At 40.3% G+C, this 24,994-nt stretch overlaps 1 protein-coding gene across 1 annotated transcript in view; it reads left to right on the forward strand.

Annotated features, from left to right (window-relative positions):
- The window catches only part of LOC128658218 (serine/threonine-protein phosphatase 2A 56 kDa regulatory subunit alpha isoform), a gene marked incomplete in the record, with an annotated part of 340,402 nt that overhangs the window by 193,229 nt on the left and 122,179 nt on the right, over positions 1-24,994 (forward strand). The window contains 1 exon segment of the mRNA XM_053712752.1: positions 17,810-17,946. Coding sequence (XP_053568727.1) covers positions 17,810-17,946 — 137 coding nt within the window.

Below are 24,994 nucleotides of genomic sequence, written 5' to 3' on the forward strand. Positions count from 1 at the left end.
TGGAGAAGGGACTTGCCGCTAGTTCCTTAAGGGGACAGATTTCGGCTGACTGAGCTCCCTCATATTCAGCCTTTTGTTCAAGCTCTGTCCAGGATCAGGCCTGTGTTTCTGCTCCTCCTTGGAGTTTGAATCTGGCTCTGAAGGTTTTGCAGGTGCCTCCGTTCGAGCCTATGCATTCTCTTGACATCAAGACTGTTCTTCGCACTGGATTGGGTTTTCTTCTTAAGGCTGTGTCTGATCGCAACATTAATCAGGAAATTGTGGTTCCTTTCTTGTGTCCTAAACCGTCTTCTTCGAAGAAACGGTTACTTGGATGTGGTTTGAGCCTTCTATCTTCAGGCTACGAAGGATTTCAGACAGACTTCAGCTTTGTTTGTCTATTCGGGAAAGCGCAAAAGGCTTCTTCTACTTGTCTTTTTGGCTGTGGAGCATGATTTCTTTTGGCTTATGAGACAGCGGGTCATAAGCCTCCTCAGAGGATTACGGCTCACTCACCTAGAGCTGTGACTTCTTCTTGGGCCTTTAAGAATGAGGCCTCTGGAGTAGATTTGTAAGGCGGCTATCTGGTCCTACTTACATACTTTTACAAAGTTTTACAAATTTGACGTTTTTGCTTCGGCGAAAGCAGCTTTTGAGAGAAAGGTTTTGTAGACTGTGGTGCCCTCAAATTAGGGTCTGCCTCCTTTTACCCTCCTGATTTTTTTATTCAGTGTCCTCTAGAGCTTGGGTATGTGTTTCCACAAGTAATGAATGAAGCCGTGGACTCTCCTCGTATTAGATGGAAAACATTAATTATGCTTACCTGATAATTTAATTTCGATCGTTACGAGGAGAGTCCCTGGCTCCCGCCCGGTTCTCCATTAGGCGGACCTAAATTTATTTGTTTGTTGTTCTGACACAATTTATACCCTGATATTTGTCCTACTGTTCCTTGTTCCCTCGGCAGAATGATTGTGGGATGAGGGGAGTGGGGGAGGTATTTAAGCCTTTGGCTGGGGTGTCTTTGCCTCCTTCTGGAGGCCAGGTTCTGTATTCCCACAAGTAATGAATGAAGCCGTGGACTCTCCTTGTAATGATGGAAATGAAATTATCAGGTAAGCATCATTTTATGTTTTCTTCATCAGGGTTTGCAGTGGCAACCAGTTGCTAGTATTGCAACAGTTGCTGGTGCAGCCTCTTATTGGTGTGACTTTTTGATCTAATTTCAGAGGAGATTACTATAGAGGAGATCCAGGATAGGATAAAGCTGGCTAATACTTTTATCTGTGATGCCCGTATGCAAGTTGTTAGGCTGAGAACCAAGATTTTTAGTTTTGCAATACTTTTCCGCAGAGCCCTTTGGCTAAAGTCTTGGTTTGAGGATGTGACTTCTAAATCCAAGCTGCTGTTTCTACCTTTTAAGGGTAAGACTTTATTTGGTCCTGGTCTGGCAGAGATCATTTTCACGGTTAGTGGTGGAAAGGGAGTTTTTTTTTACCACAGGATAGGAAGAATAGACCCAAGGGTCATCAGACTTCTAATTTTCGTTCCTTTTGTAACTCCAAGGGACAGAGATCTTCCTCGTCTTCTAAATCTGAGCAAGCCAAAACTTCTTGGAGAACTAGCCAGCCCTGGAACAAGGCTAAGCATTACAGAAAGCCTTCCTCTGAGGCTAAGTCAGCATGAAGGGGCCGCCCCCAATCCAGTTCTGGATCAGGTAGGGGGCAGGCTTTCCTTTTTTCAGTAGGCTTGGATTTGCCACGTTCCGGATCCTTGGGCAGTGGATGTAGTCTCCCAGGGACACAGTATAGGATTCAAGTCTTGTCCCCCCCAGGGACAGATTCCTATTATCAAGATTATCTGTAAACCAGGTAAAGGGAGAGGCCTTCTTAGACTGCGTAAGGGGATTTGTCCTCTCTGGGAGTGATAATCCCAGTTTCTTTAGCAGAATAGGGTCAGGGATTTTATTCAAATATTTTTGCAGTTCCTCAGGGATTTTATTCAAATATTTTTGCAGTTCCCAAAAAGGAGGGAACTTTTCTACCCATTCTAGACTTAGTCTATCAACAAGTTTCTCATGGTCCCCTCCTTCAAAAGGGAGACTATTCGTTCTATTCTCCCTCTAGTTTAGGACCACTATAAACCTAAAGAATGCATATCTTCATGTGCCTTTCCACAGGAAACATTTTAAGTTCCTGAGGTTTGCTTTTTTGGATCAACATTTCCAATTTGTAGCCCTGCCCTTCGGCCTCGCCATTGCTCCTTGAATCTTCACAAAGGTTCTAGGGGCTCTTTTGGGTGTGGCCATATCGGTAGGGATTGCGGTGGCTCCTTACCTGGACGATACCTTGGTCCAGGCATCATCTTTTCCGTTAGCAAGATCCCATACAGATTCTCTGTTAGCTATTTTCCGGTCTCACGGTTGGAAGTTGAATCTAGGGAAAATGTCCTTGGTTCCAAGTACCAGGGTATGTTTTCTGGGGTCAGTCATAGACTCAGTATCTATGAAGATTTTTTTGACAGAGGTCAGAAAATTCAAGCTTCTGGAGGCCTGCTGTTCTCTTCAGTCCTCTATCGACCATTGGTGGCTGTATGCATTGAAGTAATTGGTCTCATGGTGGCATCCATGGATATTATTCCGTTTGCTTGCTTCCATCTGAGACCTCTACAGTTATGTATGCTTAATCAATGGAACGGAAACCACTCAGATCTCTCTCAGAGGATAGTTTTAGACCCTCAGACAAGGATGTCTCTGTCTGTCTTGGTGATCTCACAGGACCATTTGTCTCAGGGCACTTGTTTCCTGAGATCTTCTTGGGAGATTGTGATCATGGATGTCAGCCTGTTAGGATGGGGAGCAGTTTGGGGGTCCCTAAGATCTTAGGGACTTTGAACTCAGGAGGAGTCTGCCCTCTCTCTATAAATATCTTAGAATTGAGAGCAATTCTCAATGCTCTATCAGCTTGACCTCAACTGAGTTTAGTCCGGTTTATCAGATTTAAATTGGACAACATCACTTTGGTGGCGTATATCAACCACCAAGGAGGAACTCTGAGCTTGTTAGCTATGAAGGAGGTGACTCGCATTCTTCAGTGGGCAGATTCTCCCAATTGTCATCTCTCTTCCATTCATATCCCAGGGGTGGACAACTGGGAAGCAGAATATCTGAGCAGGCCTCTCCATCTGGAAGTTTTCTCAATGTTAACCCTTAAGTGGGGAGTTCCGGAGCTGGATCTGATGACATCTCGTCTAAATGTGAAGCTTCAAAGATATGGATCAGGATCAGGAGATCCTCAAGCAGCTCTGGTAGATGCCCTGGCAGTGCCATGGGATTTTGGTCTAATTTATCAGTTTCCTCCCGTTGCCCTCTTTCCTCGAGTCATAGCTTGTATCAAACAGGAGCATGCTTCAGTGATTCTAATAGGTCCAGTGTGGCCTTGCAGAACTTGGTTTGCGGACCTAGTGAGGATGTTATTTCCCCCGCGGAAATTGCCTCTGAGGAAGGATCTTCTACTTCAGGGTCCTTTCCTCCATCCTAACTTAGTCTCTCTCAAGCTGACTGCTTGAAGATTGAATGCTTAGTTTTGTCTAGACAATGTTTTTCTGAGAAGGTTATTGAGACTGATTCAGGCTCGTAAGCCTGTTACTCACAAGATTTATTATAAGGTATGGCGGAAATTGGTGCGGATTTAGGGGGTTTTCTTGGAGTCAGGTGAGAATTCCCTTTATTCTGTCCTTTCTTCAGGAGGGCCTGGAGATGGGTTTATCAGTCATTACCCTAAAGGGTAAGATTTCGGCTCTGTCGAATTTCGCCAGATGTTCAATCTTTTGTCCAGGCTTTGGTTAGAATCAGGCCTGTGTTTAGGTCTATTGCTCCTCCTTGGAGTCTTAATCTGGTTCTTAAAGTTCTGCAGCAGGCTCTATTTGAGCCTATGCATACTGTTGATGTCAAGTTATTGTCCTGGAAGGTTGTTTCTGCTGGCAATCTCCTCTGCCCGTAGAGTTTCTGAGCTTTCGCCTCTACAGTGTTATTCCCCTTATCTTATTCTTCATGCGGATAAGGCGGTTCTCCGTACTAAGTTAAGATTTCTACCTTAGGTGGTCTCAGAATGCAATATTAACCAAGAAATTGTTGTTCCAACATTTTGTCCTAATCCTTCCTCTAAGAATGAACGGTTATTGCACAATCTGGATTTTGTGCTTGCTTTAAGGTTCTATTTATACTACAGGCTACAAGAGATTTTCATCAATCTTCTGCTCTTTTTGTTATCTTTTTGGGGTCAGAAGGCCACTTCTTCTTCTTCTCTCCTTCTGGTTGAAAAGTTTTTTTTCGATTGACTTATGAGACAGCTGGACAGCAGCATCCAGAGAAAATGACATCTCACTCCACTAGGGCTGTCACTTCCTCTTGGGCCTTTAAAAATTGTTTCTATGGAACAGATTTGCAAGGCAGCCACTTAGTCATCATTGTATGCTTTTTCCAAATTTTATAAATTTGATCTTTTGGGAGGAAAGTTCTTCAAGCAGTGGTGCCTTCTGTTTAGGTTCGCCTGTCTTGTGTATCCTTCTATTCCATTCTGTGGACTCTAGGTTTGGTATTGGTTCCCACTAGTAATTGAATGGATTTGTGGACTCTCCATGCCATTAGAAAGAAAACATAATTTATTATTACCTAATAAATTATTTTCTTTCCTTGTATGGAGAGTCCATTTCTGTAATTTTTCTAAACCTCAGGCACCTCTATAACCTTTCTGTCTTCTTCTCTTTCCATAATTCCTCGGCTGAATGACTGGTGATTGTGGATAATGGGAGGATACTTGAAGCTTTGCTGGGGTGTTCTTTGTCTCCACCTGGTGGACAGGAGTTGAATTACCACTAGTAATTAAATGGATTTGTGGACTCTTCATGCAAGGAAAGAAAAGAATTTATCAGGTAAGTATAAATTTATATTTTTTGTTCAACACAATCACAATAATAAGTTTTCAGCAATTTCCCACAGCCGCTTATGATGGTTCAATCCTGTTAAAAGTTCAATTATGTAGACACAAGCACTATCCTGAACGTGTTTAAACTTAGCAGTCACAAAGATGTGATCCCATTTGAAAGTTTTTTTTTAGAAACACTTTCATAAAGGTGCGACCTCGTTTGAATATCATCTTTGCAGCTACAGTATTGCAATGGAATGGGTTCACATGTTATGGTTTCTTAAAATCAATTTTAACAGTATTTCTAAAAGAAGCCTTGTAGTCCTCTTCTTGTTTTGAGATGTAGAACCAGAAAATGGTGCTTTTAAATCCATAAATGTAAATATTACCAAAAAATACTTTAAAAATATTAAGTGTCAATATAGCAATTGAGTAAACATGCCCATCATGTCTGGATATAAATTACATTCAGATGGGGTGGCATTGATGAAGATAGATTCAGATTGCAATAGGTTAATCTTACACACTGAACAAAGGAGTTAAAGGGACATTAAACTGCTAGATACAACTACCTTTCTTGCGCTCCAGCCCGCCCATTAAAAAAGCAGGAGTGGCTTGGATTGGAACTATCCAATTGCAGCGTTATGCATTATGAGCATTAGCATATTTATTAATATACCTGCTCAATCCCGATCGCATGCGTATTTGTGAATGAAGATAAACGCAAGCACAGTTTGACCGGCTTTCATACACACCGTCAGGATTTGCCGATCACCTGACCGCATCATGTCATAAACAAGATCATGTAACAGAACACGCAAGTATAACGCAGCACAGACAAGCTACTTTTATTGCTCAGTTTCTTATATGGGCTTAGTTAAATTGGCCAATACTAACTTTTACAACCAAAATAATCAGCGCAACACCCACTCAAGTATCCGTATAATCCAAACTATAGAGATAAATAAATGTAAATATATATATATATAAAAATATAAAGAATATATCAAATATTAATATACCCTTGATCAAACTTGTAACCCAATAACTAATCTATATAACCAATTTGAACTGTGGTCTATACTGATATCGGTACACAAATATATATATATAAACGATATTGATATCCCAATATATTATGTAAAAACCATCAGTAATGAGTATAATAAACCCACAAAATAAGGTAGTCTGATTGGAACAAAATTAGTCCTGTTTAAAAGCTAGAGAATCTTGATTGAAGAAAAAAGTGTAATAAAATTGTATACACAGTATTACTGTTGTTAGGAGCAACCCCAAACGACTCCTTTCAATTTCCAGACGCAGCTACTCCAAACACGCTGCTTGTCTTGCAGCTACAGCACACCACACAATACACTCCAAAGGGGAGAGTGCAGTCTGTAAAAAGAAAAAGGGACTCCAATAGTGCAATATTGTATGAAACAAACAATATTTATTTAACACAGAAAAGTGCCAAATACTCACAATATCTGGCAATACAGCTTTCACATAAAGGTTTCTTTAAAAGATTTCATTCAGCAGCGAGTCCATATACAGCTAGCACACGCTAGAGAATCAGATCGACGATAACCCTGGTCGGCGTGTGACGTCACCACCCGACAACAGCTGACTCCCGGCTGTGCTAGCAAACACACGAACTCTCAGGAGCAATGCCTCTTCAACAGGAGATCCCCTTTCAATATTGGCCAGTATTCTTGTAATCTTTTCTTTACATTCGTGATACCTTCACCATATGTAGTAATGAATTTCACAGTTTGCCTTTCCTAGTTACATGACTAATCTTTTCTGTTTATTTAATAGAATCTCCCTATCTAACTGGTCAGGTTCATTCATTATATATGTAAGATGTTATGAGCCTTGCAAATAAATTTGTCTTTTAAAACCTCTGCTTCACTATTATAGTCCGTCTGTCTTGAACAATTCCTTTTTATCCGCACAAATTGACTTTTTGGATGGTTTTTTACCCATTTCTTATAATGACCACTAGTCGCGTGTGATAAACTATTACTTTTTTTTTTTTTTTTATAACTTTTTTTTCTGTAGTTCTTGGTAAGTATTCTATTATTTTCTATAAATAACAAATCAAGAAATTCAATCTCTTGTGTTTGAATATTACCTACAAATTTCACATTAAAACTATTGGAATTTAAAAAATCAATAAAATTTGCATTCTCTGTACCCTCCCAAATTATCATCTATAAAACGTTTCTAAAAAATTAAATTGTCTTTAAAAGGGCCGTCTCTCCAAATAAATTCATCTTCAAAGAGACCCATAAATAAATTGGCATACAATGGGACAAATTTAGTCCCCATCGCAGTGCCGCATATCTGATGGTAAAAATCTCTTTCAAATGAAAAATAATTATGTTCTAAAACATATTTAATACAGCATTCAAGAAATTTTATCTGATGATCTGGAAATATACCTTTCTTCTTTAAAAAATATGTACAAGCTTTTATTCCAAGGGAATGCTGAATGATAGTGTACAATGAGGTGACATCACAAGTAATGAACCTCATCTCACTATTCCATTCAAAGTTTTTTAATTCCTGTATTAGATGTGCACTATCCCTGAGGTAAGACTTAAGTTGAAAGACAAGTGGTTTTAAATAATAATCAATATAGCTAGATAAATTGGCTGTTAATGAGTCAATACCTGATACAATAGGTCTACCCGATGGATTTGAGATTGACTTATGTATTTTCGGCAAATGATACATCACAGCCAACTTAGGGTGTTCATTATATAAAAAATTAAACTCATCCTTAGTTAAGATTTTCTCTTCTACTCCTATACTCCAGATACCTTTTAGTTCTTGAAAAAATACTTTAGTCGGATCACTCCTCAGTTGAATCACTGAGCAACCTCAATGCCTCAGTGACATAAACTTCCTGATCTTGAATCACTATCCCCCCCACCTTTATCGGCCTGGCGGATAGTGATATCTCTATTCATTAGATTATTCAAACTATTTCTTTCAAATGTATTAAGATTATCTTTAAATTCTCCATTAGCTGGTAATACCTCCAATTCTTTTTCAACCAAATTTTTGAAAGTTTTTATATATTCTCCCTGTGCAAAAGTAGGGTAGAATGTAGATTTAGCTTTTTTATCGCTATGTATATAGATATCACTTGATTCAATTGTGGTGTCAGTATCCAATAGTGAATTCATGTTTTCCAGAGTCTCTACATCATCAATTTCTAATACACTTTTATATCTAACCACAGATTGTGTATTTTTCTGAGCAAAATATCTCTTCAGTGTAATATTTCTGATGAATCTCTGGAAATCAATGGATACCTGGAATTTATCTAAGTTCTTTTTTGGGGCAAAAGATAGCCCCTTAGTTAGTACTTCCATACTTCCACTATCCATAGTATACAATGATAAATTATATATACTTGCTTCATTTTTATCCCTTAATAAACTCTTGCATTTTTGATATTGTTTCCTTTTCCCTGCTCTACATCCTCTCTTTGGCTGTACCTTTTTTTTCGCTGGTTCTGTACCCCCTCTAATTCTTGGGGTTCCCTCTCCATTCTCCAATTCTGATCCCATCTCTGATCCCTGTCTTCCCTCACTCCTGACTGTGATTTCCATTTGATTTGTCTCTGTGGGGATCCTAAAAAAGCTGGTGCAGAGTTCCTATACTGATCATCATGGGCTGGTATTGAGTTTTTAGAATATTTATTATAGACTTTTGTTCTGGCTCCCTCATTCCTTGTATCTCTTTTTCCTAAAACTTCAAATCTATTTCGGTGACTATAATCTGAATGATGTTCATACATCTTGTCCTCAAATCTTCTTGATGTACCAGTATGATAAACATTAGTGTTTGCACTTTTAAATTCAATATTCTTCATGTTCTGATTGGATGCAATACTACCACCTGGTATCTTTTTTGGTGGTTGTTGTTGTTGATAACCTACTGAATTCCTCCTATTAGAAGCCAAAGAATAATTAGAGTTCGAATTTTCATTAATATACCTCTTATTCACATTTCCATAGTGTTGATGGGTATTCTTATTATTATTCTTTGGTTTCCAATTATATTTTTGTTCATTTTTATAATCTAATTTATCTCTTCTTAATTTATTGGATTTGCTAAAACTCAATTCTTTTGTCAGTTTTTCAACACTTTTAACAATATTATCATATAATTTCTTATATTCATCATTAGTCAAAAAGCTGTTAACTTGCTGTTCAATTTTATCAATTTCAATCTGTATTTCTTTCATGTAATTAGCAAGAGTCCATGAGCTAGTGACGTATGGGATATACATTCCTACCAGGAGGGGCAAAGTTTCCCAAACCTCAAAATGCCTACAAATACACCCCTCACCACACCCACAATTCAGTTTTACAAACTTTGCCTCCGATGGAGGTGGTGAAGTAAGTTTGTGCTAGATTCTACGTTGATATGCGCTCCGCAGCAAGTTGGAGCCCGGTTTTCCTCTCAGCGTGCAGTGAATGTCAGAGGGATGTGAGGAGTATTGCCTATTTGAATGCAGTGATCTCCTTCTAAGGGGTCTATTTCATAGGTTCTCTGTTATCGGTCGTAGAGATTCATCTCTTACCTCCCTTTTCAGATCGACGATATACTCTTATATATACCATTACCTCTGCTGATTCTCGTTTCAGTACTGGTTTGGCTATCTACTATATGTAGATGAGTGTCCTGGGGTAAGTAAATCTTATTTTTTGTGACACTCCTAGCTATGGTTGGGCACTTTGTTTATAAAGTTCTAAATATATGTATTCAAACATTTATTTGCCTTGACTCAGAATGTTCAACTTTCCTTATTTTTCAGACAGTCAGTTTCATATTTGGGATAATGCATTTTAATTTAACATTTTTCTTACCTTAAATTTGACTTTTTCCCTGTGGGCTGTTAGGCTCGCGGGGGCTGAAAATGCTTCATTTTATTGCGTCATTCTTGGCGCGGACTTTTTTGGCGCAAAAATTCTATTTCCGTTTCCGGCGTCATACGTGTCGCCGGAAGTTGCGTCATTTTTTTGACGTTATTTTGCGCCAAAAATGTCGGCGTTCCGGATGTGGCGTCACTCTTGTCTCCACATTATTTAAGTCTCATTTTTTATTGCTTCTGGTTGCTAGAAGCTTGTTCTTTGGCATTTTTTCCCATTCCTGAAACTGTCATTTAAGGAATTTGATCAATTTTGCTTTATATATATATGTTGTTTTTTCTCTTACATATTGCAAGATGTCTCACGTTGCATCTGAGTCAGAAGATACTACAGGAAAATCGCTGTCAAGTGCTGAATCTACCAAAGCTAAGTGTATCTGCTGTAAACTTTTGGTAGCTATTTCTCCAGCTGTTGTTTGTATTGATTTTCATGACAAACTTGTTAAAGCAGATAATATTTCCTTTAGTAAAGTACCATTGCCTGTTGCAGTTCCTTCAACATCTAAGGTGCAGAATGTTCCTGATAATATAAGAGATTTTGTTTCTGAATCCATAAAGAAGGCTATGTCTGTTATTTCTCCTTCTAGTAAACATAAAAAATCTTTTAAAACTTCTCTCCCTACAGATGAATTTTTAACTGAACATCATCATTCTGATTCTGATGATTCCTCTGGTTCAGAGGATTCTGTCTCAGAGGTTGATGCTGATAAATCTTCATATTTATTTAAAATGGAATTTATTCGTTCTTTGCTTAAAGAAGTCCTAATTGCTTTAGAAATAGAGGATTCTGGTCCTCTTGATACTAAAGCTAAACGTTTAAATAAGGTTTTTAAAACTCCTGTAGTTATTCCAGAAGTTTTTCCTGTCCCTGATGCTATTTCTGCAGTAATTTCCAAAGAATGGGATAATTTGGGTAATTCATTTACTCCTTCTAAACGTTTTAAGCAATTATATCCTGTGCCGCCTGACAGATTAGAATTTTGGGACAAGATCCCTAAAGTTGATGGGGCTATTTCTACCCTTGCTAAACGTACTACTATTCCTACGTCAGATGGTACTTCGTTTAAGGATCCTCTAGATAGGAAAATGGAGTCCTTTCTAAGAAAAGCTTATCTGTGTTCAGGTAATCTTCTTAGACCTGCTATATCTTTGGCTGATGTTGCTGCAGCTTCAACTTTTTGGTTGGAAACTTTAGCGCAACAAGTAACACATCGTGATTCTCATGATATTATTATTCTTCTTCAGCATGCTAATAATTTTATCTGTGATGCCATTTTTGATATTATCAGAGTTGATGTCAGGTTTATGTCTCTAGCTATTTTAGCTAGAAGAGCTTTATGGCTTAAAACTTGGAATGCTGATATGGCTTCTAAATCAACTTTACTTTCCATTTCTTTCCAGGGTAACAAATTATTTTGGTTCTCAGTTGGATTCCATTATTTCAACTGTTACTGGTGGGAAAGGAACTTTTTTACCACAGGATAAAAAATCTAAAGGTAAAAACAGGGCTAATAATCGTTTTCGTTCCTTTCGTTTCAACAAAGAACAAAAGCCTGATCCTTCATCCTCAGGAGCAGTTTCAGTTTGGAGACCATCTCCATTCTGGAATAAATCCAAGCCAGCTAGAAAGGCAAAGCCTGCTTCTAAGTCCACATGAAGGTGCGGCCCTCATTCCAGCTCAGCTGGTAGGGGGCAGGTTACGTTTTTTCAAGGAAATTTGGATCAATTCTGTTCACAATCTTTGGATTCAGAGCATTGTTTCAGAAGGGTACAGAATTGGTTTCAAGTTGAGACCTCCTGCAAAGAGATTTTTTCTTTCCCGTGTCCCAGCAAATCCAGTAAAAGCTCAAGCATTTCTGAAATGTGTTTCAGATCTAGAGTTGACTGGAGTAATTATGCCAGTTCCAGTTCCGGAACAGGGGATGGGGTTTTATTCAAATCTCTTCATTGTACCAAAGAAGGAGAATTCCTTCAGACCAGTTCTGGATCTAAAAATATTGAATCGTTATGTAAGGATACCAACGTTCAAGATGGTAACTGTAAGGACTATCTTACCTTTTGTTCAGCAAGGGAATTATATGTCCACAATAGATTTACAGGATGCATATCTGCATATTCCGATTCATCCAGATCACTATCAGTTTCTGAGATTCTCTTTCCTAGACAAGCATTACCAGTTTGTGGCTCTGCCGTTTGGCCTAGCTACAGCTCCAAGAATTTTTACAAAGGTTCTCGGTGCCCTGCTGTCTGTAATCGGAGAACAGGGTATTGTGGTATTTCCTTATTTGGACGATATCTTGGTACTTGCTCAGTCTTTACATTTAGCAGAATCTCATACGAATCGACTTGTGTTGTTTCTTCAAGATCATGGTTGGAGGATCAATTTACCAAAAAGTTCTTTGATTCCTCAGACAAAGGTAACCTTTCTGGGTTTCCAGATGGATTCAGTGTCCATGACTCTGTCTTTAACAGACAAGAGACGTTTAAAATTGATTACAGCTTGTCGAAACCTTCAATCACAATCATTCCCTTCGGTAGCCTTATGCATGGAAATTCTAGGTCTTATGACTGCTGCATCGGACGCGATCCCCTTTGCTCGTTTTCACATGCGACCTCTTCAGCTCTGTATGCTGAAGCAATGGTGCAAGGATTACACGAAGATATCTCAATTAATATCTTTAAAACCGATTGTTCGACACTCTCTAACATGGTGGACAGATCACCATCGTTTAATTCAGGGGGCTTCTTTTGTGCTTCCGACCTGGACTGTAATTTCAACAGATGCAAGTCTCACAGGTTGGGGAGCTGTGTGGGGATCTCTGACGGCACAAGGAGTTTGGGAATCTCAGGAGGTGAGATTACCGATCAATATTTTGGAACTCCGTGCAATTTTCAGAGCTCTTCAGTTTTGGCCTCTTCTGAAGAGAGAATCGTTCATTTGTTTTCAGACAGACAATGTCACAACTGTGGCATACATCAATCATCAAGGAGGGACTCACAGTCCTCTGGCTATGAAAGAAGTATCTCGAATTTTGGTTTGGGCGGAATCCAGCTCCTGTCTAATCTCTGCGGTTCATATTCCAGGTGTAGACAATTGGGAAGCGGATTATCTCAGTCGCCAAACGTTGCATCCGGGCGAATGGTCTCTTCACCCAGAGGTATTTCTTCAGATTGTTCAAATGTGGGAACTTCCAGAAATAGATCTGATGGCGTCCCATCTAAACAAGAAACTTCCCAGGTATCTGTCCAGATCCCGGGATCCTCAGGCGGAGGCAGTGGATGCATTATCACTTCCTTGGAAGTATCATCCTGCCTATATCTTTCCGCCTCTAGTTCTTCTTCCAAGAGTAATCTCCAAGATTCTGAAGTAATGCTCGTTTGTTCTGCTGGTAGCTCCGGCATGGCCTCACAGGTTTTGGTATGCGGATCTTGTCCGGATGGCCTCTTGCCAACCGTGGACTCTTCCGTTAAGACCAGACCTTCTGTCACAAGGTCCTTTTTTCCATCAGGATCTGAAATCCTTAAATTTAAAGGTATGGAGATTGAACGCTTGATTCTTGGTCAAAGAGGTTTCTCTGACTCTGTGATTAATACTATGTTACAGGCTCGTAAATCTGTATCTCGAGAGATATATTATAGAGTCTGGAAGACTTATATTTCTTGGTGTCTTTCTCATCATTTTTCCTGGCATTCTTTTAGAATACCGAGAATTTTACAGTTCCTTCAGGATGGTTTAGATAAGGGTTTGTCCGCAAGTTCTTTGAAAGGACAAATCTCTGCTCTTTCTGTTCTTTTTCACAGAAAGATTGCTATTCTTCCTGATATTCATTGTTTTGTACAAGCTTTGGTTCGTATAAAACCTGTCATTAAGTCAATTTCTCCTCCTTGGAGTTTGAATTTGGTTCTGGGAGCTCTTCAAGCTCCTCCGTTTGAACCTATGCATTCATTGGACATTAAATTACTTTCTTGGAAAGTTTTGTTCCTTTTGGCCATCTCTTCTGCCAGAAGAGTTTCTGAATTATCTGCTCTTTCTTGTGAGTCTCCTTTTCTGATTTTTCATCAGGATAAGGCGGTGTTGCGAACTTCTTTTGAATTTTTACCTAAAGTTGTGAATTCCAACAACATTAGTAGAGAAATTGTGGTTCCTTCATTATGTCCTAATCCTAAGAATTCTAAGGAGAAATTGTTGCATTCTTTGGATGTTGTTAGAGCTTTGAAATATTATGTTGAAGCTACGAAATCTTTTCGTAAGACTTCTAGTCTATTTGTTATCTTTTCCGGTTCTAGAAAAGGCCAGAAAGCTTCTGCCATTTCTTTGGCATCTTGGTTGAAATCTTTAATTCATCTTGCCTATGTTGAGTCGGGTAAAACTCCGCCTCAGAGAATTACAGCTCATTCTACTAGGTCAGTTTCTACTTCCTGGGCGTTTAGGAATGAAGCTTCGGTTGACCAGATCTGCAAAGCAGCGACTTGGTCCTCTTTGCATACTTTTACTAAATTCTACCATTTTGATGTATTTTCTTCTTCTGAAGCAGTTTTTGGTAGAAAAGTACTTCAGGCAGCGGTTTCAGTTTGAATCTTCTGCTTATGTTTTTCGTTAAACTTTATTTTGGGTGTGGATTATTTTCAGCAGGAATTGGCTGTCTTTATTTTATCCCTCCCTCTCTAGTGACTCTTGTGTGGAAAGATCCACTTCTTGGGTAGTCATTATCCCATACGTCACTAGCTCATGGACTCTTGCTAATTACATGAAAGAAAACATAATTTATGTAAGAACTTACCTGATAAATTCATTTCTTTCATATTAGCAAGAGTCCATGAGGCCCGCCCTTTTTTTGTGGTGGTTATGATTTTGTATAAAGCACAATTATTCCAATTCCTTATTTTATATGCTTTCGCACTTTTTTTCTTATCACCCCACTTCTTGGCTATTCGTTAAACTGAATTGTGGGTGTGGTGAGGGGTGTATTTGTAGGCATTTTGAGGTTTGGGAAACTTTGCCCCTCCTGGTAGGAATGTATATCCCATACGTCACTAGCTCATGGACTCTTGCTAATATGAAAGAAATGAATTTATCAGGTAAGTTCTTACATAAATTATGTTTTTCTCAAGTCTACCTTCTCTATACTTGATTAATAATTTAATTAATTTAAAAGAGCAGGCATCTAAAGCTGCCTCCCATTCTGTCATGAATTCAACTTCATCCAATGCAAAGGCTGGCTTCTTAAGTAATCGTAATCCCCTCGGTATAATATTATGTTTAATATAATTTTCTAATAATATTATGTCTTGCCAGTCCTTTGCATCCTGGATTAGTAATTTCTCATATTCTTTTAATATCTCTTTTGGGTCCTCTTCATTAATACCCTCCATAGAACACTCTAAGTTGGCTGTGATGTATCATTTGCCGAAAATACATAAGTCTATCTCAAATCCACCGGGTAGACCTATTGTATCAGGTATTGACTCATTAACAGCCAATATATCTAGCTATATTGATTATTATTTAAAACTACTTGTCTTTCAACTTAAGTCTTACCTCAGGGATAGTGCTCATCCAATACAGGAATTAAAAGACTTAGAATGGAATAGTGAGATGAGGTTCATTACTTGTGATGTCACCTCATTGTACACTATCATTCAGCATTCCCTTGGAATAAAAGCTTGTGCATATTTTTTTTAAAGAAGAAAGGTATATTTCCAGATCATCAGGTAAAATTTCTTGAATGCTGTATTAAATATGTTTTAGAACATAATTATTTTTCATTTGAAAGAGATTTTTACCATCAGATATGCGGCACTGAGATGGGGACTAAATTTGCCCCATCGTATGCCAATTTATTTATGGGTCTCTTTGAAGATGAATTTATTTGGAGACGGCCCTTTTAAAGACAATTTAATTTTTTATAAACGTTTTATAGATGATGTTTTTATAATGTGGGAGGGTACAAAGAATGAGGCTGCAAATTTGATTGATTTTTTAAATTCCAATAGTTTTAATGTGAAATTTGTAGGTAATATTCAAACACAAGAGATTGAATTTCTTGATTTGTTATTTATAGAGGATAATAGAATACTTACCAAGAACTACAGAAAAAAAAGTTGATAGTAATAGTTTATTACACGCGACTAGTGGTCATTATAAGAAATGGGTAAAAAAACATCCAAAAAGTCAATTTGTGCGGTTAAAAAGGAATTGTTCAAGACAGACGGACTATAATAGTGAATCAGAGGTTTTAAAAGACAAATTGATTTGCAAGGCTCATAATAGGGAACATCTTACACATATAATGAATGAAGTTGACTAGTTCGATAGGAAGATTCTATTAAATAAACAGAAAGATAAGTCATGTAACCAGCAAAGGCAAACTGTGAAATTCATTACTACATATGCTGAAGGTATCACAAATGTAAAGAAAATATTACAAAAATACTGGCCAATATTGAAAGGGGATCCCCTTAAAGAGGCATTGCTCCTGAGAGTTCGTGTGTTTGCTAGCACAGCCGGATCAGAGTCAGCTGTAGTCGGGTGGTGACGTCACATGCCGACCGGGTTATCGTCGATCTGATTCTCTAGCGTTTGCTAGCTGTATATGGACTCGCTGCTGAATGAAATCTTTTAAAGAAACCTTTATGTGAAAGCTGTATTGCCAGATATTGTGAGTATTTGGCACTTTTCTGTGTTAAATAAATATTGTTTGTTTTACAATATTGCACCATTGGAGTCCCTTTTTCTTTTTACAGACTGCGCTCTCCCCTTTGGAGTGTATTGTGTGGCAATACTAACTTTTAACATAGAAAATAGAGAAACATTAATAACAAAATATGCGTAATTTCAGCATGCGCACACAGAGAGCACAACGCATCCTTTCCATGTTGGCAGCGTTTGTAGCTTGTGTTTTATAGGCACTCTACACTTTTAAAAGTATTGGTTTGTGAATAATCAAAAATTACAAATTATGGATGCACTTATAACAATGTTATTTGTTGAATAATATTAAAAAAAATATGTTATAGGCATTCCTTAAGTACTTTTACTTTTATTAAAGTATACAAAATATTTATTTTCTTCTCAAACAGGAAGAGTCCACAGCTGCATTCATTACTTTTGGGAATTCAGAACCTGGCCACCAGGAGGAGGCAAAGACACCCCCGCCAAATGCTTCAAATACCTCCCCCACTTCCCTCATCCCCCAGTCATTCTTTGCCTTTTGTCACAGGAGGTTGGCAGAGAAAGTGTTAGACGTTCGAGGTAAGTTTCTTATGGAGGGTATTACTCTTTGAAATGGGACTGGAGTTTTAAGTAGTCCTGTCAGCCTGTATATGTGGTTCTATCTGCTGAGGTGTAGTAATAATTTAGGCTCATGGTTTTTTGGAACATTAATCTTATCGTCATTTGGCGCAATCTTTAGATTTGCGCACTGGTTTATGACTTGCACGGGGCACCTCGTGACCGGGTGCGGTTAAGTTGTTTTTTACTTCCGTGTGCTGCTTCTGGGTTGTCTGGTTCACAGGAGTTGGTGAGTGCCCCAGCCATTGGGTGTGTAAAGAAGGTGTCAGTTACTGTTTGTAATTTTTGTAATCCCATGATAGAGGATTCTGACTTTTTAGACCCAAATGTCTCCTATGCGGAGAATGCATCTTGTGATGAATATGAAATGGCCCGGGTTATCCATGCCCATCAGTTATATTCCGATTGCTGTTCCAGAGTACTCTCTTCTCCCGATTCTGGGTCCTCAGAGTGCGTTGAGCCATCCGCCCCCGAGGATGCTAGGTCCTGCAAGGCGCATTTCCCAGAAACTTCCTTTGCTACACAAGCAGATGTCCCTTTCTGGATGGTGGCCTGTTTCCTCCAGAGGTTACGGCACGTTTCCGCATGGCCATATCTGCGGCCTTGGCTCATTTGTATCTCCCAAGTGAAAAATATTTAAGATACTTTCCGTGTTCTGTTAACCAGGGCCTGCTGGGTGGGAGATTTCAAGATTCAGTTCGGCCTCCTGGGGAAGCGGAGGCCTCCGAGACTTCAGGGGCCCCAACCTTGGGGCTGGAGTCATTTGTCGATCCGGCAAGGGATAATTTTGCCTTCTGTTATAGGTTGGCACGTCTTCATGTCCTATTAAGACATGTTTTGGCGTTGCTAGAGGATCCCAGTCCTAGTGGACTGAGGGATTTGAGGCCTTAGATGCCGGATGGCAACCTGGATAGACGTTTTAGGGATGAAGCTAATCTCCTTATCGTTTTTTTTTTTTTTTTTCTTTTATATCGGTTCCAGTTTTGAGCTTGCTTGAAAGGGGGCCTTCTGATTGGCTGATCCAGTTGGGCATACCCTTCTTTTCCCTTGGGCGTTCACCCGCAGGTGCTGCCTTACTTTTATTTTAGATCCGGATAGGATGCATTTGATTATTTGTTTAAAGCTCATATCTGATATAACTTTCGTTTTGAGAACGTTCTTTCTCTGGAATGAATACTTGCGATTTTGTGGTCGCATGAGCACTTCCTTGGAAGTTGCGCACTTTGGTTAAGTCAGAGGCTATGTTTTCTAGTTCATATTATGGAGCCTTCGGGTCGATTTTTCTTGGACAGATCTAAAGTGCTCTTATACCAGAGAGGTACTGGTCAGGCGCTATCTACTGTTTCTTGGGTTCATGTCACCCTCGTGGTGCTGATTAGCCTATCGGCTTTAAAATAATGATAAAAATAATAATAAGGCCTAGTGTTATGGACTCTAAACTCGGATCCTACAGCGAAGTTTGGGGCCTGGGGCGTAGATCCAACGCTTCTGGTAGGAGGGTTGTGTGCTCCGATATATGTTGGTTTTTGCTGGCAATATTGCTTGAGATGCGTGACCGACTCTTTCAGACGTCATCGTGGGTTCTAGGTCCCCTGATTCATTTGGACCCTCTCCGTGCCAGCTGGATGAAGATAAAAGAGACCGTCTGGATGAAGACTTCTTTGCCGCCTGGATGAGGACTTCGCCGGCTGGATATAGATAGAAGAGGCCGTAATGATGAAGACTTCTTGCTGCATGGATGATGACTTCGCCGGCTGGATGGATCCTTCAAGCGGGACTTCAACAACTGTAAGTAGATCGTTACGGGTTAGTGTTAGGTTTTTTATTTAAGGTTTTTTTTGGGTGGGGTTTTTTTTTTTTAAGATTAGGGTTTGGGCAATGTAAAAGAGCTAAATGCCCTATACAAATGCCCTTTTCAGGGCAATGGTTATCTTAGTTTCTTTTAGATTTTAGTTTTTTTATTTGGGGGGGTTGGTTGGGTTGTGGGTTTTACTGTGGGGGGGGGGGCAGGTGTTTGTATATTTTTTTTTTTTTTTACATGTAAGAGAGCTGATATCTTTGGGGCAATGCCCCACAAAAAGCCCTTTTCTTCTGTTATGTGTGATCAGTCCACGGGTCATCATTACTTCTGGGATATAACTCCTCCCCAACAGGAAATGCAAGAGGATTCACCCAGCAGAGCTGCATATAGCTCCTCCCCTCTACGTCAGTCCCAGTCATTCTCTTGCACCCAACGACTAGATAGGATGTGTGAGAGGACTATGGTGATTATACTTAGTTTTTATGACTTCAATCAAAAGTTTGTTATTTTACAATAGCACCGGAGCGTGTTATTACTTCTCTGGCAGAGTTTGAGGAAGAATCTGCCAGAGTTTTTTACTATGATTTTAACCGGAGTTGTTAAGATCATATTGCTGTTCTCGGCCATCTGAGGGAGGTAAAGGCTTCAGATCAGGGGACAGCGGGCAGATGAATCTGCATTGAGGTATATAGCAGTTTTTATTTTCTGAATGGAATTGATGAGAAAATCCTGCCATACCGTTAAAATGACATGTATGTATACACTTCAGTATTCTGGGGATGGTATTTCACCGGAACTACTCTGTTAAAGGTCACTAATCCTTTTAATAACTAATTATCATGTTAAACGTTTTTGCTGGAATGTAGAATCGTTTACATTGCTGAGGTACTGTGTGAATAAATATTTGGGCATTATTTTCCACTTGGCAGCCTTTTTTGCTTTTATTTGTGACAGTTTCGTTTCTCTTCACTGCTGTGTGGGAGAGGGAGGGGCCGTTTTTGGCGCTCTTTGCTACGCATCAAAAAATTCCAGTCAGTTACTTTTATATTTCCTGCATGATCCGGTTCATCTCTGACAGATCTCAGGGGTCTTCAAACTTCTTTTAAGGGAGGTAAATTCTCTCAGCAGAGCTGTGAGAATTCTTATAGTGACTGTGAATAAAAACGTTGCTTTGTATTTTTTATGTCAAATTTAATTATTGTTATTTTACTAATGGGGACAAACCTTTGCTAAAAGTTGTGTTGTTTTAAAGTTTGATGCTATAACTGTTTTTCAGTTCATTATTTCAACTGTCATTTAATCGTTTAGTACCTCTTTGAGGCACAGTACGTTTTTGCTAAAAAAGATTATAACCAAGTTGTAAGTTTTTTTGCTAGTGTGTTAAACATGTCTGACTCAGAGGAAGATATCTGTGTCATTTGTTCCAATGCCAAGGTGGAGCCCAATAGAAATTTATGTACTAACTGTATTGATGCTACTTTAAATAAAAGTCAATCTGTACAATGTGAACAAATTTCACCAAACAGCGAGGGGAGAGTTATGCCGACTAACTCGCCTCACGCGGCAGTACCTGCATCTCCCGCCCGGGAGGTGCGTGATATTATGGCGCCTAGTACATCTGGGCGGCCATTACAGATAACATTACAAGATATGGCTACTGTTATGACTGAAGTTTTGTCTAAATTACCAGAACTAAGAGGCAAGCGTGATCACTCTGGGGTGAGAACAGAGTGCGCTGACAATGCTAGGGCCATGTCTGATACTGCGTCACAGCTCGCAGAGCATGAGGACGGAGAGCTTCATTCTGTGGGTGACGGTTCTGATCCAAACAGATTGGACTCAGATATTTCAAATTTTAAATTTAAATTGGAGAACCTCCGTGTATTACTAGGGGAGGTCTTAGCAGCTCTCAACGATTGTAACACCGTTGCAATACCAGAGAAACTGTGCAGGTTGGATAAATACTTTGCGGTACCGGCGAGTACTGAAGTTTTTCCTATACCTAAGAGACTAACTGAAATTGTTACTAAGGAGTGGGATAGACCCGGTGTGCCGTTCTCACCCCCTCCAATATTTAGAAAGATGTTTCCAATAGACGCCACCACTCGGGACTTATGGCAAACGGTCCCCAAGGTGGAGGGAGCAGTTTCTACTTTAGCTAAGCGTACCACTATCCCGGTGGAGGATAGCTGTGCTTTCTCAGATCCAATGGATAAAAAATTAGAGGGTTACCTTAAGAAAATGTTTGTTCAACAAGGTTTTATATTGCAACCCCTTGCATGTATCGCGCCGATTACGGCTGCGGCAGCATTTTGGATTGAGTCGCTGGAAGAGAACCTTAGTTCATCTACGCTAGACGACATTACGGACAGGCTTAGAGTCCTTAAACTAGCTAATTCTTTCATTTCGGAGGCCGTAGTACATTTAACCAAACTTACGGCTAAGAACTCAGGATTCGCCATACAGGCACGTAGGGCGCTGTGGCTAAAATCCTGGTCAGCAGATGTTACTTCTAAGTCCAAATTACTTAATATACCTTTCAAGGGGCAGTCTTTATTTGGGCCCGGTTTGAAAGAAATTATCGCTGACATTACAGGAGGTAAGGGCCACGCCCTACCCCAAGACAAAGCCAAAGCTAAGGCTAGACAGTCTAATTTTCGTCCCTTTCGGAATTTCAAAACAGGAGCAGCATCAACCTCCACTGCACCAAAACAGGAAGGAGCTGTTGCTCGTTACAGGCAAGGCTGGAAGCCTAACCAGGCCTGGAACAAGAGCAAGCAGGCCAGGAAACCTGCTGCTGCCCCAAAGACAGCATGAATCGAGAGCCCCCGATCCGGGACCGGATCTAGTGGGGGGCAGACTCTCTCTCTTCGCCCAGGCCTGGGCAAGAGATGTTCAGGATCCCTGGGCACTAGAGATCATATCTCAGGGATACCTTCTAGACTTCAAATTATCTCCCCCAAGAGGGAGATTTCATCTGTCAAGGTTGTCAACAAACCAGATAAAGAAAGAAGCGTTTCTACGCTGCGTACAAGATCTGTTATTAATGGGAGTGATCCATCCGGTTCCGCGGTCGGAACAAGGACAAGGGTTCTACTCAAACCTGTTTGTGGTTCCCAAAAAAGAGGGAACTTTCAGGCCAATCTTAGATTTAAAGATTCTAAACAAATTCCTAAGAGTTCCATCGTTCAAAATGGAAACTATTCGGACAATTTTACCCATGATCCAAGAGGGTCAGTACATGACCACTGTGGATTTAAAGGATGCTTACCTTCACATTCCGATCCACAAAGATCATCACCGGTATCTAAGGTTTGCCTTCTTAGACAGGCACTACCAGTTTGTAGCTCTTCCATTCGGATTGGCTACGGCTCCAAGAATCTTCACAAAGGTTCTGGGTGCCCTTCTGGCGGTACTAAGACCGCGAGGGATTTCGGTAGCTCCGTACCTAGACGACATTCTAATACAAGCTTCAAGCTTTCAAACTGCCAAGTCTCATACAGAGTTAGTTCTGGCATTTCTAAGGTCGCATGGATGGAAAGTGAACGAAAAGAAGAGTTCTCTCTTTCCTCTCACAAGAGTTCCATTCTTAGGGACTCTTATAGATTCTGTAGAAATGAAAATTTACCTGACAGAAGACAGGTTAACAAAGCTTCAAAACGCATGCCGTGTCCTTCATTCCATTCAACACCCGTCAGTAGCTCAATGCATGGAGGTGATCGGCTTAATGGTAGCGGCAATGGACATAGTACCTTTTGCACGCCTACATCTCAGACCGCTGCAATTATGCATGCTAAGTCAGTGGAATGGGGATTACTCAGATTTGTCCCCTACTCTGAATCTAAATCAAGAGACCAGAAATTCTCTTCTATGGTGGCTTTATCGGCCACACCTGTCCAGGGGGATGCCATTCAGCAGGCCAGACTGGACAATTGTAACAACAGACGCCAGCCTACTAGGTTGGGGCGCTGTCTGGAATTCTCTGAAGGCTCAGGGACTATGGAATCAGGAGGAGAGTCTCCTACCAATAAACATTCTGGAATTGAGAGCGGTTCTCAATGCCCTTCTGGCTTGGCCCCAGTTAACAACTCGGGGGTTCATCAGGTTTCAGTCGGACAACATCACGACTGTAGCTTACATCAACCATCAGGGAGGGACAAGAAGCTCCCTAGCAATGATGGAAGTATCAAAGATAATTCGCTGGGCAGAGTCTCACTCTTGCCACCTGTCAGCAATCCACATCCCGGGAGTGGAGAACTGGGAGGCGGATTTCTTGAGTCGCCAGACTTTTCATCCGGGGGAGTGGGAACTTCATCCGGAGGTCTTTGCCCAAATACTTCGACGTTGGGGCAAACCAGAGATAGATCTCATGGCGTCTCGCCAGAACGCCAAACTTCCTCGCTACGGGTCCAGATCCAGGGATCCGGAAGCAGTTCTGATAGATGCTTTGACAGCACCTTGGAACTTCGGGATGGCTTATGTGTTTCCACCCTTCCCGCTGCTTCCTCGATTGATTGCCAAAATCAAACAGGAGAGAGCATCAGTAATTCTAATAGCACCTGCATGGCCACGCAGGACTTGGTATGCAGATCTAGTGGACATGTCATCCTGTCCGCCTTGGTCTCTACCTCTAAGACAGGACCTTCTGATACAGGGTCCATTCAAACATCAAAATCTAACTTCTCTGAAGCTGACTGCTTGGAAATTGAACGCTTGATTTTATCAAAACGTGGTTTTTCTGAGTCGGTTATTGATACCCTGATTCAGGCTAGGAAGCCTGTTACCAGAAGGATTTACCATAAAATATGGCGGAAATACCTATACTGGTGCGAATCCAAAGGTTACTCCTGGAGTAAGGTTAGGATCGCTAGGATATTGTCTTTTCTACAAGAAGGCTTAGAAAAGGGTTTATCAGCTAGCTCATTAAAGGGACAGATTTCAGCTCTGTCCATCTTGTTACACAGGCGTCTGTCAGAAGATCCAGACGTCCAGGCCTTTTGTCAGGCTCTAGCTAGGATCAAGCCTGTGTTTAAGGCTGTTGCTCCGCCATGGAGTTTAAACTTAGTTCTTAACGTTTTACAGGGTGTTCCGTTTGAACCCCTTCATTCCATTGATATAAAATTGTTATCTTGGAAAGTTCTGTTTTTAATGGCTATTTCCTCGGCTCGAAGAGTTTCTGAGTTATCAGCCTTACATTGTGATTCCCCTTATCTGATTTTTCACTCAGACAAGGTAGTTCTGCGTACTAAACCTGGGTTCTTACCTAAGGTAGTCACTAACAGGAACATCAATCAAGAGATTGTTGTTCCATCCCTGTGTCCAAATCCTTCTTCAAAGAAGGAACGTCTTCTACACAATCTGGATGTAGTTCGTTCCCTCAAGTTCTACTTGCAGGCAACTAAAGATTTTCGCCAAACTTCTTCCCTGTTTGTCGTTTATTCTGGACAGAGGAGAGGTCAAAAAGCTTCTGCTACCTCTCTCTCTTTTTGGCTTCGTAGCATAATACGTTTAGCCTATGAGACTGCTGGACAGCAGCCTCCTGAAAGAATTACAGCCCACTCCACTAGAGCTGTGGCTTCCACTTGGGCCTTTAAGAATGAGGCCTCTGTTGAACAGATTTGCAAGGCTGCAACTTGGTCTTCGCTTCATACTTTTTCCAAATTTTACAAATTTGACACTTTTGCTTCTTCGGAGGCTATTTTTGGGAGAAAGGTTCTTCAGGCAGTGGTTCCTTCTGTATAATGAGCCTGCCTATCCCTCCCGTCATCCGTGTACTTTTGCTTTGGTATTGGTATCCCAGAAGTAATGATGACCCGTGGACTGATCACACATAACAGAAGAAAACATAATTTATGCTTACCTGATAAATTCCTTTCTTCTGTTGTGTGATCAGTCCACGGCCCGCCCTGTTTTAAGGCAGGTAAATATTTTTTAAATTATACTCCAGTCACCACTTCACCCTTGGTTACTCCTTTCTCGTTGATTCTTGGTCGAATGACTGGGACTGACGTAGAGGGGAGGAGCTATATGCAGCTCTGCTGGGTGAATCC

Source organism: Bombina bombina, chromosome 4, assembly GCF_027579735.1.
Source record: "Bombina bombina isolate aBomBom1 chromosome 4, aBomBom1.pri, whole genome shotgun sequence".
In the NCBI taxonomy this organism is placed as follows: domain Eukaryota; kingdom Metazoa; phylum Chordata; class Amphibia; order Anura; family Bombinatoridae; genus Bombina; species Bombina bombina.